The sequence below is a fragment of the Drosophila miranda genome, chromosome 4 (genome assembly GCF_003369915.1).
Source record: "Drosophila miranda strain MSH22 chromosome 4, D.miranda_PacBio2.1, whole genome shotgun sequence".
Classification (NCBI taxonomy): Eukaryota; Metazoa; Arthropoda; class Insecta; order Diptera; family Drosophilidae; genus Drosophila; species Drosophila miranda.
The window spans coordinates 23,780,865-23,796,722 of record NC_046677.1 but is presented as its reverse complement, the minus strand read 5'-3'; the positions used below and the strand labels follow the sequence as shown (position 1 = coordinate 23,796,722).

At 46.0% G+C, this 15,858-nt stretch overlaps 1 protein-coding gene across 3 annotated transcripts in view; it reads right to left on the bottom strand.

The window, feature by feature from the left end:
* LOC108161703 (transcription factor hamlet) overlaps window positions 1-15,296 on the bottom strand; it is a 30,756-nt gene extending 15,460 nt beyond the window's left edge. Inside the window, exons 1-2 of one of the 3 annotated variants that reach the window (XM_033393197.1) lie at window positions 15,278-15,296; window positions 2,543-3,090 (exon numbers count right to left, since the gene is read on the bottom strand). In XM_033393197.1, coding sequence (XP_033249088.1) covers window positions 2,543-2,740 — 198 coding nt within the window. In that variant the 5' untranslated portion in view covers window positions 2,741-3,090; window positions 15,278-15,296. Of the gene's footprint in view, window positions 1-2,542; window positions 3,091-3,513; window positions 3,614-5,077; window positions 5,889-15,277 lie in introns of those variants that run through there. The other 2 variants (XM_017296018.2, XM_017296020.2) reach the window with 2 other exon arrangements.
* Between the last annotated feature and the right edge of the window lie 562 nt (window positions 15,297-15,858).

Here is a 15,858-nt window from a genome sequence, read left to right as displayed (position 1 = left end):
CGTCGACAGCCGCAGTCGCAGCCACAGCCGCCGCCGTCGCCGCCGCCGTCAGCCTCTTGTCTATCAAGTCATTTGGAAAAACGGCATTTTACAGTTTATTATTAAGTGGTATATGTGTGTGTGTGTGCATCTCTGTGTGTGTGTGTGTGTGCCTCGATGAGTGGGAGAGTCTGGAGTGTGTGTATTATACAGGAGAGAGGAGAGGAGAGAAGAGAAGAGGAGAGAGCATGGCGTACATCAAGAGAGCCTGCTGCCACATGTATGTGGTGCACGCTCCAAAAATTAAGTTAACAACGTTTCAAGAGGCCCCTTGCGCCGTGGTATATGCAGGGAAAATATACATATACCTCTATATATATGGATGTATGTACCAGCAACAACAAATTAATATAGAAATAAACTTTATATTTGAACGAGATGCGGTCCTTGCCAAAGGGGATGCGGTGTGGGCGGGGCAGTGGCAGAGGCAGAGGCAGACCTCAAGAGGTTCCTCAAACAAGTAGGTTGCCACCGTCTGCGTTTGATGTTGCAGAAGGACAAAAGTTATAGTTGCAAAAATAAAAATATATAATTGGAAGGGTTGGGCTGTAGGATTTGTTGGGCGTGCCATGGTAGGAAGCAGCAGATGCTTCAAGGATGACAAACTAGGTGCGAAAGGAGATATAGAAATAGGAGCGTAAAAAGGTTGTACTCGTAGAAGAGCTAGAGATTCAAAAGGTGCTTTGAAAAGAGTTTTTAGACTACGATTCTTTCTACATTCGAATCGGCTAAAAGCAGATGGTTTCGATGAGTATTTCGAAGAAGATCTATTCGAAGTGGAAAGAGTTACTTCCCCAGAAGGTTCTCTATGGGTATCCCTTTACTTCGAACTTCCTCTAACGGTTTTGGCTCTATAGCTTTCCTCCTATGTTTCCACATTCTGGGAAGGAGTGAAGAAGTCCCTCAGGTTTATCCATTAATGGTCTTACACCTCATAAACCTACTTCTTCCTCTGCCAATCTACTGCTCTATCAACTTCCCATTGACAAGTATCCTTAAAAAGTTCCACAACAGCTGCCTCAACCCAAGCAACCGCGAAGGAAAGATACAAATCAGATATGTGAGATCGTCTCAAGACAATCTTTAGGCAAACTCACATGTCCGTTCCAACGGAAACTGCAACGCGAGACAGCCACTAAAAAAGATACGATCATCAGGACATACACAGGATCCATGACAGGACTGTGCCAATGATTGCTGACAATTGCTCTGTCTGGGGCTTAGACAAACACAGGCCCACAGTGGCTATAATCCCCGGCGCAGGCATCACACATGTCCTCCCTGGCTAGGGGCTATTCATAACTTTATTAAAAAGGAGGCCACAGCCTGCGAGGAGAGGAGGCAGCAAAACATGACACAGTCAATGGGCAAGAAAAATATTTACGCGCCAGAGATAATCTCAAAGTGTTGGGTTCACACACCGCACAGATCGCAGCGAGAGAGAGGGAGAGAGAGGGCAGAGAGGACAGAGAACTGGCTTCGAATTGCCAGAGATCTGTGAGGATCAGGCATGGAAACGGTAGCAGATACACGGCCAATGTATCTGTCAAAACGGAAATGTGAACGGGAAAAGTGCGCTTGATTTGAGGATCATCCAGAAATAAAAGGCTGCTCGAACGAAGGGACCGCCAGAGAGATCAGTACAATTCCGTTTCAGTTCTTTTGCTTTGGTTTGCTTTGGTTTGCTTTGCTTTGGTTTATTTTTGCAATTTCCAGTGGCTCGAGTGGCAAATACCTGAATGACAGAGAGATCCCTTTTTCGGCTACAAATTGTCAACAGGACTAGGCGCGATAATTTGATTGGATTGTCTGTCAGGCAGAGAGGATGGCCGTGAGGAGAAGAGGGAGGGGATCAGGGGCGAAAAAGTGTCAGTTGACTGACTGACTGACAATCAATCGAAGGGTTCATCGGGAGGACCCAGAACCAGGACAGAGGACAGGGACAGGGACTGGGACAGGGAGAGGGCCTAATTGGAATCATCAGCCGGCCTCAACTTAAGCCTCATTTGGGGTACACTTTGTGGATTTTCGTCCTGGTTGCATGCCTCGTCGGACGCGGAAGCAAGGAAGGTAAATTAGCTCTGGCCAGGGATTAGGCCCATTTGACTGACAATTGATACCAGCCCCGTTGCCGTTTCCCTTCGCTCTAATCAAATCTTTTTCCAATCGTTTGATTTTCTATAGAAAAGCACCCAAAAAAAAATGCAAGAGTACATGATATTCATTTCGGTTGCAATTTTTGTGCAATTTTCGCACATAAAAATGGGCTCTGATGGGATTAAATTTCCCCCGAAACTACGGAAATTTGAGAATGCCAAAATGCGGACACATGTGAAAGGCTTAAGGTCCTTTTTTGGTAGAGAGGGATGCCAGGCAAGGACAGTTTTGTGGTGGAAAGAAATTCAGTTTTTTTTGGGTGGAATTTGCAGAGAATTTTAGTTGAATTTGGGGACAAAATGGCTACATTTTCCCATACAAATACAAGTCTTGGGTGTTCACTCACCTTCCATGCCAGCTGAGGATCGTTGGGCTGGTGGCAGAGCTTCACGGGGAAGGGCCCGTAGCGGGTGCCACGCTGCAGATGCGTCTTGGCGTAGACGCCACTATCACGGATATCCAGATCACAGACAGGTTCGCGCCGGCGGGCCCACTCCTGGAGGAGCTGCTCCGCCTGGGCCTGGTCGTTGAAGAAGTGCTCCATGCTGGAGGCGGCCGAGGAGCCGGCCAGCGGCAACGTGGGCGGCGGTGGCTGCTGTTGAAGCTGGTGCTGGTGCTGTTGCTGTTGCTGGTGCTGGTGGTGCTGCAGATGCTGCTGATCTTGTGGCTGGTGCTGCAGATGTGGCTGCGACTCTAGGGGCGGCGAGGTGGAGCCGGGCGTCTGTGGCGGCAGGTGGTGGCGGGTGGCAAACGAGGGGGAATCCTCGCCGGAAAGCTGCGTGTGATCCGGCAGGGGACCGAAGGGCGGCGCCCGCGTGCTGAGATCCAGGTGATGGTGATGATGGTGGTGGAGGTGGCGCACAACACTCGGATCGTAGTCGTCGCCGTTAGAGCCTGTGCGGGGAGAGACAGAGATACAGATTAGAGGTGACTTTCCGGACAGCGACAGCAGCAGCAGCTGCAGCAGCGGTAATCCTAATCAGCAAATGCCTGTCATGTCAGCCCAAAATAGAATAGATACGGACACGGAGGCACCCTCAAGTTGCGATGACAATCGTTTCAATTTTCCACTCCCCTTTCTATCTATCTCTTGGGTGATTTTGCAATTGGCCCCACAGTGCAGTGCCCAGTCCCCAGTCCCCAGTCCAATGCCCGAAATAATGATTGACAGCCTCACGCAGAAGGCAAGACAAGGCCTATCACTCTGTCAATGCCTATCATCCATCGCGGAGCACTACTATCTCCAGGCGACATGTGTCTCATTGGCACTGGAAGGGGCCTGGGCCCCTTGTGTTCTTAGGCAGCCCCAACATTCACCTGAAACATCTCCGATTACACAGCAACTTGAGCAAATAGCATCTGGATAAATATCACACGAAAGTATTCCAAATATTGCAAACAGAAGTTTCCTTTTTGATATGAAATTACACAAATATTTTTGCTAATGAAATTAATAACAATTAATCGATGTGCCAGTGTCAGTGTCTGACATTTGCCGATTGACTAGATATATTCCTTAGGGATGGAAAAACTTAACCGATGGACTAGATAGAGCACATCCGATGACAGTAAAGTCAGGGCTTGCTTGAAGGGAAAACCAATCGATGGGGGAAGGGGGGGAGGGGGGGGGGCTAGAGTGACAGCTAATTCAAGGGTATCTATCGAGCCATATATGTATAAAGACACGCACAAATTACCCGTCGATTATTGGTATTTGTCTTACTATCTGGCTAGCGGGGTAGCGGGGGGGTATCGGGGAGGTATCGGGGGGTATCGGGAGGTATCGGGGTATCTGGGGTGGTGTTTGCTGTTAAGGTTCTTGTCTTGTCCATCCGCCTTGTTCGAACACTTGAAACTAAATCGTAATTTGAGCTGTTAGACAAAATATGACAACGCGTCGAAGCGATAACAAACAGAACAGAGAACCGACAACTGAGACCCAACAAGCGACCACATTACTGGTCGGCTAGTCAATGGTCAACAGGCAGCAATGCAGATAAGTATCGGCCATATAAATAACCCACAGGCCACGGAAACAGGCAAACAGTTCGGTGGAATACAATGGGCCACTGGTCAAGCGGTAAGGTGCGGTGCGGTGCCGCACATTTCGCACATCCTTGAGGATCCTGTGGCACGATCTATTTGAACAGGCATCACACCGTCCAGCGAAATGCCTTTGAAGTGGCCCTCGAGAGCCGCGCCCTGCCCTCCATCCTCGCACCTACTCCAGGGACCTACTCATCTCTGGATCGGAGTCTGGAGTCCCATCCGGCCTGGCTTTGCTCTGCTTTGGTGATTAGTTTGTTTCTTTCTTGGGTGGGTGGGTTGTTCGATTGCCTTGCCATTCAATTATTCACTTTTACTTAAGCACAAGTGTTTTCCCTTTTGTTCTGTAGGGTTCCGTCGTCCCTGGGCTAATTTGCTTGTTTAGGTAATCACATTTGGCTGATAAAACCCGGCCATAAATGGTTAATTGCAACTGCGACTTGATAAGCAGGTAGGGCCACGATTCTAAGGGGTGCGAGGCGCAAGTTTGTAATGGTTTTAGCTCTCAGAAGAGCTGAGATGTTCTAGGCAAAATGTTGCACAATCTTATCTGGTTGGGGCTTTTATTTGGAAAGAGAAAGTCCACGAATGAATCAATCTATTGGACATCTATTAGGCACTAGGCACTGGGCACTCGGCACTCGGCACTTGGCTGTTTACTCATCAGCGATTGTTCCTCATACGATTCACACAATAGATAGTCTTCCTTCCACTCGGCTCTGAATCACTACTCGAATCCCAATTGTTGCTCAGATTTGGGCCAGAAATCACAGACTGAATCGAAGGTAAGTCCCGGCCACCAGATACAGCTGGCTGCTGGAGCCGTGAGACCAACCTGATATGACATATCGATCGAACAGCATGATTCCGTTTATACTCGTGGATTTCACTTAGTAATTATCACAATATCAGCAATACTTTTTCATAACACACGTCGCGACATGGCCCACACACCGGAGACGCCGATGGGGTTTTCTTTCCGCAATAAACTCGAGTTTATATTGAGGTTTTCCTTTCGGTTTTCTTGGGGATTATGGTTTGGTTTGGGTGTCGTCTTTATCTGCCGGTTGTCTCCGCAATACTGATTACCACGAACGGATACGCAACGGATAGCGCGAAAAAAACCTACTCGCACGGATGGAAACTCAAACGTTGACTGCGACGGCAACGGCAACGACTGCGACGGCAACTGCGACAGCAACTGCGACAGCGACGACGCGGACAGAGACTGGGACTGTGACTGGGACTGAGACTGTGATTCCGATTGCGAGCGAGCTCTGCAACGAACTGAATTGACTAGAGGTGATGATGGGTATGGTCTGGGCTGTGTCAGGGGTCTGGTCTCGTCTCTGGTTCCGGACAAATGGGAATTTTCGTGTAAATGGCAGGGAGTCCACGGCGAGCATCTCTTTTTGGGTTGGTTGTTTTGTGTTGCATTTGGGTTTGGGTTCGGTGGTGGTGGTGGTGGTGGCAGCATCGTCCTCATCATCTCATCCCATGATCGGGAGGACCGATGATGACTGTGTATCTGTGTATCTTCCCATGGCAAACAGCAGGGGATGAAAAGGAGAGAGCAACAGCAGCCGCCACAAGAGAGAGCATATTTTGTACCCTCTCTCGGAAATGAATCTCTCTCGCTCTCTGCACTCTCTCTCACTCGCTCTCTCTCTCTCTCTCTCTCGCTCGCTCTCTCTCGGTGGGAATCTGTGTCAGTTTCGCAGAGGACCACAATCATTATTATTATCTCAGAACTTGGTTATTCTGATTCGAATTGCAGCTCCTAAGGGCAGTTCTTCTCAGAAAAGGATACTCCACAGAGCGAGAGAGAGAGAGAGGGAGAGGGATAGCTTCTAAAAGAGAGAGAGAGAGTGAGGGCATACCTTATTTACCCTCATGTCGCTGTTGCTGCTAAATTTTTCCTATCAGAATGCTGCCGCTGCTGCTGCTGCTCTATGTATCTTTGAGATACACAGACAGTTGTGAAGTTGAGGGAGGAGCCACGCAGCCACGGCAGCAACGGCAGCAGCAAACTGAAACCAGAGTCGGGATAATAGGGCGGGCACATCTTCGCATTCATTATGCACATCTATATATAGAACTATACATGCATATAGATACATAGATACATAGATACGGTATATACTGTTAGATACAAAAGCGAGAGATACAGATGCTGATGCTGATGCTGGTGCTCTACTCTTTCCGTCTCTCTTTGGCAGCCAATATGTTTGTTTGTTTGTTGGTTTGTTTGCGGTTTGCCCCACCTCCACGCTCCCCTCTCCGCCCGCCACTCCCAGCCGTCAGACAGTGGCAAGTGGCAAGTTTCTGGCTTGCGGCTGCCGTATCCTTAGCATCCATTTTGATGTGGTTCGGGCTTTTCTCTCCCTCCCTCTCTCTCTCTTCCCCCCTTAGCACCCACCGACGTCTGTTCCAAAGCGTGCGCAATAAGCACACATTAGGCTAATGGCTCTGTGTGGGTGTGTGTATAGCCTTTCTCCGGCTGTGTGTGTGTGTGTGTGTGTTGGCTATAATTGAAAGCGACGACGACTTTTAGCCCTGCGGCCTCTGCCGCAAAGTGTGCCGCCGTGGCGCTGCGCTGCGCTCCGCTTTTCCTCCACCTTTCGTTTCTGTTGCTCTTTTTTTTCCCGCTTTTCTGTCTGTTTGCCTGTGTGTGTGTGGGGTGCATTTGTGTGTGTGTGTGTGTGTGGGGGGGGTGAGGTGCTGACAAGTACATGGGCTTTTTGGGTTTTTGTTTGCAACTTAATTTTCTATCTGTCGTTAAAGTTTTTTGGGGGTTCTTTTTCTGTTGTTGTTTTTACTCCGGCGCCAAGCCCCAGGAATTTGTGTGAATAAGCCGCCACTTAAGAAGGGGAAGAGGCGGGGCAGAGGCTCCCAGTGGATGGGCGCATAGATGACTGGCCATTGAGTAAGACTTTTGATGGTTAAAGTGAGTAAACGAATTTGTGGAAGGCATTTTCTGCACACTACTTGAATCTATTATTTATTAAATTAAATTTATTAATACAAATTAAATCAATATTGCTCACAAATGCGTACGAATGACAGATATGAGTATATCATTTTTATGAATTTTTATAAATATCTTTATGCTTAAGCTGTGGATACATTTTATCTTCATTCTATATAAAGAGTGGAAAAGTATTGTTTAATACGAATTTATAAGGAGAAGATTAACGAGAAGTAATATTTTAATTCTTATTAATTGATACAAAAATTATATATAATTTACAGGGACTTCCAATCAGGGACTCTCCCTCTATCTACTGGCTGGCTCTCTCAGACCCAGACCTCTTCTTATGCTTGGCCCAATTCCGTTCCCACCATATCGTATCGTATCGGTCTAAACCAAATAAATTAAGTGTTCACCGACACCGATTTCCCCCTTTTGGCTTACATATGCTTAGGGCTGTCAATGTATTGTGATTGGGTCATAAATTCGTTCACTTGTTATTTATTTGCATGAGGAAAACGCCACTTGAGGGCAGGCCCTGGCCCTGGCCCCCTAATAATGCCATTCCGAAAGGAATGAGGGGCGCCTCATAAAATATCAATTCGATGGAAAGAGTCCTCCTATCTGTAGGTATTTTCTCTGTGTGCCGAGTGTATCTGTATCTCTGTAGCCGTATCTATTTGCGTTTGTCAAACAGCAGCAGGACTCAATTAGGACCTCAGGCCATGCATATACGGGTGCGAGTCGCCCTCGGAGTCGCTATAATGTCATCATCCAAGGGACGCTTAAGGGTTGCAACGGGTTTGTTGCCGTTGCCGTTGCCGCCGCTTCGTGGCAGGGTCTCTGACTCTGCTAATAGCGTTAAATTAAAACAACATAATCGACAACGAGTCACTCTTCCCCTTCCCCCTTCCCCGCTGTCACATATTTTAACATGGCTTTGCGCACCCGAAAGATAGAAAAAGGCTTGTATCTTTTTTATTTGCATTTCGCTTTGGTTTTGTGTCTGGTTTGTTCTGCATATGATACCTCATAATTCATTAGCCAAACACGCCTCACCGAAAGGAGTGGAAAATTGGAAAAAGGGGCGGAACCTTCTTCTGGGTTCCTCCATGAATAATCGAAACAGACAATTTACACGGAATTAATTGCACGAAAAACAGGCCATAAATAGATGTTCGAATTATTGTAGTATCGAAATTTATGGATTTATCTTGGAATATTTTATGAAAGTGAGAGTAAAAGAGATCCCAAAGATGATATATGGTGATCATAACTGAAGGCTGTATCTGCATTTACAGGTCAATTATCAAATGTGAAAAAGGGAAAGAGAATTTTTATCGAACCAAGATAGATCCTTTAAAAAACATATAATTATAATATTTAGAAAATATATCGGCAGAAAAGTTTCAAAATATAGTCCTAAGACTGCGATTATGAGCTCAAAATTAAAGTCAAATAGCGTCTAAAAATTAAAAAAAAAAGAATGGCTCTGGATGATGACCTTGTATTATTTGTATGTGTCATTTCTCTAGATTTCTGGGCTGGCTTTCAGGTATGGCTATATACCTTCTCTATGTAGGATCTATGAAGAACGGAATGCCTTCGTTAACGGCCTTATTTAGTTATTATTGCATTGCCCAGGCTTCTGTAGAAGATCCTGTATTGTAGTGTTTGGAATATTGGAGGTAGAATAAGTGTTGGAATGTTTTGCAGCATTCCTTCGCCCTTTAGTTGATTTGAGAGGATTCCTATAGCAATTCTTCAACCTTTACTAAACCAGTAGCTCGCATTTATTACCCAGATAAATCAAATATGTAACCATCAACCCATTTAAAGAAGCCTCCTGCCTTTAAAGTTTCTCTTAGATTTAAAGACCTTCAAACCCTTTAGGAAGTCCTCAAGACTTCTCTTGCTCAAATTTGAATGCTAGCGCGCCAAAAAAAAAAAACACACACCGAAACATACAATGATCTTTCAATACTTGAGATCTTTCAATCGTCAGCTGAATGTCCTCGGGCACTGCCCACACCCCTGCTCCTCGGCTCGGCCCCTCGAATCTGGCTGGTAGACTTCCTCCTTTGGTCGACTGTTTCGCCGATGGAGTTCCATTCAGAGTCAGTGACTCCGGTTTGTCTCTGTGGAAGTTCTGTCGGCTGTAATTAACTCAGCTGGATGGCTGATCTTTGACTCTAACTGTCTGGCAGGCCAGGGACAAAGAGGCTGGCTGCACGGGGCTTTTGTGTATGGCTTTTTACAAGAAGGGCACAAGAACACTCGGCAGAGCAGAGCAGAGCAGAGCAGAGCAAAAAAGTTCCTAAAGTCTTCCCCGTCCAACCGTCAGCCATTGTTCACGGAGTCTCGGGGTCTCGAGTGCCATAACAGAACCTACTCCTGGCATGCATACGAGTACGAGTACGAGTACGAGTGCGAGTCGGGACTATGCTGATGCCGATCTTGTAAACCTTGCGATTTCCATTGTGTGTGTGTCTTATTGACATGCCAGAACACTCCAGGATTGCGATTCACATTCCCATTCCCATTCCGACTGCTGTTCCATTGTTCCGCGTTTCTCGAGGCGGAGCGGAAGTCGCTCTTCTCGAAAAGGAACCCCCCGAAAACAGAAGCCAGGGGCAAGTCGCTCAAGTCAAACGCAACGAGACAGAGGGCTGGGGTCAGGCCTATAATTATGGCAAGGTCAAACCGTTAAGATTGCCAGATGACGATGCACAGATACACGGAGGAATGCGGCAAGGGCGTGAACAGACAGCGTAACTTAATATGAGCCAAAGCTGCAAGGATCTCTCTGGTATCTGTGCAGCACGCGCCCTCAATCGGGATTCCCCTGCGCGAATGCAATCTGCAGCGGATGCAGACGTATCCCTTAGTTCTTTGGGCTTCCTGTCTCGGCACACTTTCGAGCACATCTGCCGGCGGTGCAGCGGTGGTGACCTCAAATATCCTTACGTTTCGTCCTGCAACTAATTGGAAAATGTCACTCACTTGAAACCCTTTTTCCTGCGGGTTTTTCGCACCAAAATTCTCGCCTCGCCGATCTTTAGGTAACTTTCGATTATTAATCTTTTTGCACTACACTTTTTTTTTAATTAGCGTGAGAAATACATTTTATAACTTCTTTTTGCACATTTTTGGGTTCAATTTTCGATGAGGGGTGGGGTGAGGGGGGGAGCGGGACTCTCATCTATCACGTACTCGAGGACTGGCCTGCATTTTGCCGACGCTACACAGAACCAACAGAACAGCACTAATTGTCACAGACTAAGCCTTTCGCTGGCTTCTCCGCAATTGATTGACTTTCTCAGCCACTACCGGACGGAGCTGTGGCGCCCCCACTCGTATATTATATATATTTTCTATATATAAAGACTTTAAAGAGAGAGCGGACGCGTTTCATTTGGGTGACAATACATAAATAATAGAAATAGCCTCCAAAAAAAAAAAACCAAACCGATTCTAAAGTGCCCACGAGCGCAGCCCCCACCACAAGAGTGAGTGTGAGTGTATTCGTAGCCCTCGTCGGCAGTCCAGGCCCGACAACAGTCGAAGTCGAAGTCGAGCCGCAGAAACGATCGAAACGTAGAGTCGTTCGGAGCACACGGAGCTCTTTGGGCTCGATCGCCGGCGATCTACAGTGCACTGTTGTACTATGCACTCGGCTTTGATATCTGGAGCAGACCTACTATCTATTCTCCAATAGAAAAACATAATATAAAACTCTAGCAAAGAAAAACCCCAAAGAACACTGAGAGAAAAGCAGGGAAAAGCAGGGAAGGTGGCTTGACACCTTGCCTCCTCTATCACTGAATGAATGGGTAAACGAAGACCAAATATCGTTGAGTTTCGACTATCTTTACAACGTCTTATCGTCTGACTAACAAGCCATATTCATAGCTCATGTTTATGGTATTATCTAATACAATTTGGACTTTGAAATGTGGAACCTATAGATCTTGGCCTGAAAGTCAATCAAGTCTATTTTCAAGCCATTTTGTTGGAATGCATACACCATACACCACATGTGTCTGGCAGTATTCCCAGGAAACCCCTTCTTCGAAGATTATTGCACTGAAAGTATATACTTTTTGTATACAGAATATCATTTCTCCCGCATCGGGTATTTGTCGAAAGCATAAATACAATTGTAAGACAAGTGCCACACACTCATAAACAATAGAACAGTGACAAGATACTGACAGCCACGACGATAAAGCCAAGCCCGCTCATATACCACGATCGGAGACAGACCAGACACCCCCCGATCCCCCCTTCCAGGCACCACCAATGCTAGTAGCGTATTCTAAATAAACGATATGTTGACACTGTCTCTGGAGTAATCAGAAAGAGAAGCCTCGCCTCGCCTTGACGTAATGCTGTAAACAAAAGACAAAACGCGACTAGTGGGTCGTTCAGATTAGGCTGGTTGAAAGCCACCCAGGAAGGGACTTCACTTAGTAGCTGATTGGAGCCGGAATGAAGGTCTGAAACAACCCAGAACACAGCTTTATTCTCTGGGTATTCCTTCATCTTTAAACCCCTAATGAGACTCCAAAGATCCCCCCTTCTACACCCAGTTCTAGCCCCTTGTCTTGGCAATATAATGTATACGCCTGGTATGACTTGGCCCAGGGCTATCATCGCCTTCTATCTAGACAACAAGGTCTTACCGGGCTGGTTATTTGTCTGCAATCGAAGCGACAAGAAACAAGAAAACACTTTTGCTTTTCGGACAGTAAAGCGTCGCTGGTGAGTGAAATATGGAATCGAATGGAGCCGCGTATTGAAACGACCAAATAAATGTCCAACGTGTGTGTATTTGGTAATAAATTGTCGAAATTGGAAGAATAATTCGGTGGTTGTAAATCCATAAAAATATCAGGTGCGATGCATGTGCCGTCTTCGGGTTGTACCGCCCCCCCGCCTCCCTCTCGGCGTCCAGTCCACCTCCACGATGATGATAATTTGTCGATGAAGCAACGCAATCCGAAATAAAGAAGAGAGGGCATGCGCGTATAAGCGAAGTGCACAATAAAACTATACTGGGACGTGTTCCCACTGATAGATGATATCATCAGGAAACGACGAGCGGCCCCCTCCCCCCTGATGGGGCGGTGGTTGTATGCCTAACCCACTTTGGGGTATTGGGAGACATTGCCAACTCTCTCGCAGATGAAAATGAAAAAAAAAGTCAAGTAGCCACAGGGAACTTCATAAATTATTGCTTTATAGAGTATCCAATGGCACCTGCTATAAACCACATAGCCACTGATAGCCCAGTACATCGCAGAGCACCACCGAAAAACCACTGCCTAATCTTGATCCCATTGCTTATCTGGCGTTTATCTCCCTCTCTCTAGTGGGCAACCGAAAACACTTTTGTCTACTGCAAAAGCGTGTATCTGTATCTATCCGAGCGATCTGACCAAGTTTACACCGCCGAATCCAGTGGACTACTCCCCAATTCAAGTCTTCCCTCCACTATCTGCCAGCGTGCCGTAAATTCTCCAAGTGCGACACTTTTATTTTGATGTATTTATGAGGCTTTAATGTGTTGAGAAAGAGAACAGAGAGCACTGAGCAGAGAATGATTGGTCTTCGAGTCTTCCATTATCAGGCGACCGAATGCTGTTTTATGATCCTATATATAGCCGTTTCTTGCCTAATTGAATGATATGATAGCAGGTTTTAGAAAATATTTTAATAGCTCTTAATACAATCGATTCTCAGGTCGTAAAAATGCTGATACCGATAGCGATTTTACCGCCCCAGCAGAGCTATCGGCCAGAGTCGACTGGAGTAGCGGATCGGATCACGATTGCCGCGATGGTAGTAATGCTAATAATAATGGTAATGCGTGCTGATGATGATCCCCCGATTGTGCGAAACTTTCGCTTATCGCCGCCCGGAGACCCGCGATTAAGGGGGGGAATTTTGCAATTATTTTTTTGTACATTTTTTGGGTAATCTCATGTCCGCTTGAGAAGTTGGTGGAAACTTATGCGCCTTGGAACCTTTTTTCCGCCTTGGGGAATCATTGAATAAATATCCCCCGATCTAAATTCCAGTAATGTATTCTTTCCGCTGCTTTCCCTGACTCAACTGTGCCCCGGCCTTTGTCTTCAATCATCGGGGCCAGCTTCTATCTGCGTTTGCCCCTAGAATATCTACATATAAATAGAACAAGCGGAATCAAGCCTCTCTCGAGTGCCCATCCATTGCATACATTATATTTCGATTATTGCTTTTCCCAGAAATCCAAGAAATGCACAGGAGTCACCCTATTGATTTGACCCACAGGAATTGAATCTTCGGCGTATGTATCGCAATTCTGGGAAAAGGGGGCACTGCATCATTGGCAGAGGCCCCACAGGAAAATAACGATAGGAAAATGCCATTAGGAAATCCGTTGAATGGATAATACAATGGGGTGGCGGAAGAAGCGATCAGAATTCTATAAACAGGGGAATTTTGCATAAAATAGCAAGAGAAGAGTCTGCAGAAGGGGGGAGTACACTGTCAGGCAATAACTGAGTGGAATTCCATATATCTATGGTACCTTGAACCTTGTTCAAACTTTCAAAGACTCTTTGGTCCTCGTGGTGCCCTTGCCAGCCTTTACAGAGCACAGAACACATAATATCCGAATTTTATGCCTACTTTTAGGTGAAGATAAGACTAAGCAAAGACTGGGAGAACAAAGAAGTCTTCAAAGATCCTCTTGTCCCCCTTTGAAACCCCTATTCCACCGAGTGTTTCCCTTCGCAGAGGCTCTTACAATCTCCGAAGCGCAGTTGTTGTACTAATTTGAAATATCTGAATTTTTCGCAATATGTCATTTCGTTGGGCTCGTAATAGGCTAATCAGCATCGGTCGTCTGGGAACTACTCGGACGTTTTTCAATGTCAGTTGATTGCGGCTGATGGCAGTTGTCATCATCCGCTTGCCTGGACCCAGATTCCGATCCAGCCCCATCCCGCATCCACATCTCCAAATGTGTGTTTCGAAACTTTCGACTGATAAACCAGTGACTGAACAGCTCTGCTGCCTGCCTGCCTGCCTGCCTGCCTGCTTTGCATCTGCTTAAAATACAGACCAAATAAAATGCTTTATCTGGGGCACAAGGGAACTGCGAAGAATGGAGAATAAGTTCGCGTTTGTTTCCCCCAAAATAAAAGCTAAAAGCCAGTCAACTAATTGAAACAGATGTGGGGAGATATTTGGAGATTAGTTAGAGGGCACGGGCTCGGGCACGGGCACGGATCCGGCACGAGCTGGTCAAACGGCTCCGCAATGGCATGTCCGCCTTTCGAGTTATACAAGATCGTGGCGCCTCGCGTCTCCTGGGATCCTCGGCAGACCACAGATTGGGCGGCCCGGAAATGGCTCTGTTTATGGGCCTCCAGGGGGACATTTCAACATATATTTCATATTTTTTTATTAGCTTGTTTTCTTTATGGAATAATAATTCAGCCTACAAATATTGAATCAAATGATATCTTTAATTTTTTTTGGGAAATTTCATTTCTAAATGTCATTTACGCATGTCAGTTCTTCGGGGACTATTCCATACGATAACATAAGGACCGAATTCAATAGTCGACTTGATCCGAGAATTAACTTGATTTTTTGTGTAGGTTATATTAAATATTAGGCCAGAAAAACAACTAAAAAGGATTTATATATGAGTTATCGAAAGGGTTACAAAGAATACCAGTTATCTGAGTGCTATCGATTATTATCGATACACAAATGTACATTATAATGCATCAGACGATTGTCGAATGCAGATAATGATGATCAAAAATGTTCCAATCCAAGTTTCAGCTTTCAAATTTAATTCCATAAATCATCATAAATATCTATATTTAAAATCGATAAACAAATAAGTAACTATCGAATAAAAGGTGCCGGAAAATATTGTTTTCCACTCGTCGGATTATGACTTGTATGCAACATATTTATATATCGTTTCATTGATTGGTTTCTTTTGCTTCATCTGTGATACTTTTCTCCACAATTCCCTCGCAAATATATTCCCCTACTCACCCTGTTTATATTTCCTAGCAATCGCTTTGGATCGCATGATAATCTCCAGCAGTGACGTCATTAATCTAGAGTTGCTGCATATCCATGGCCAGAAATCGAACACCTTGGGAATTGAAATCGCAATTGAAATCCTTTTGAGTTGAGTTCAAGCCCACACGGGCCCACATTGACATTGACATACTCTCGGGGAGGGCCTCCCTTCGCACACTCGCACTCGCACTCCCTCTCTCCCTCTCTCTCTCGCACTCCAAACGTATCCCCGTGGAAGTCGAAACAATTAGAAATCACTTTTGCAAATCAAGAACACACAAAGGAAGTGCAGGAAAGTCCAGGGATCGGGGTGGACAACCGACACAATTTCATTTGCATACAGTCCTGGTTCGGGGGCGGTTCGGGGGGTCTTTAAATTGTGGTTTAACGCGGCAAAAAATCTTGGCAATGTTTCCCTCTGCCTTTTGTTGTCCTTTTTTGGACTCGCGGGGGCGGGCGTATCGAGAAAAATCAAACAAAACACTTATGGCACTCCGAAGACTCCGATTCCGTTTCCGAAGACTCCCCCGAGCACTCCGACGGCAGAGTGG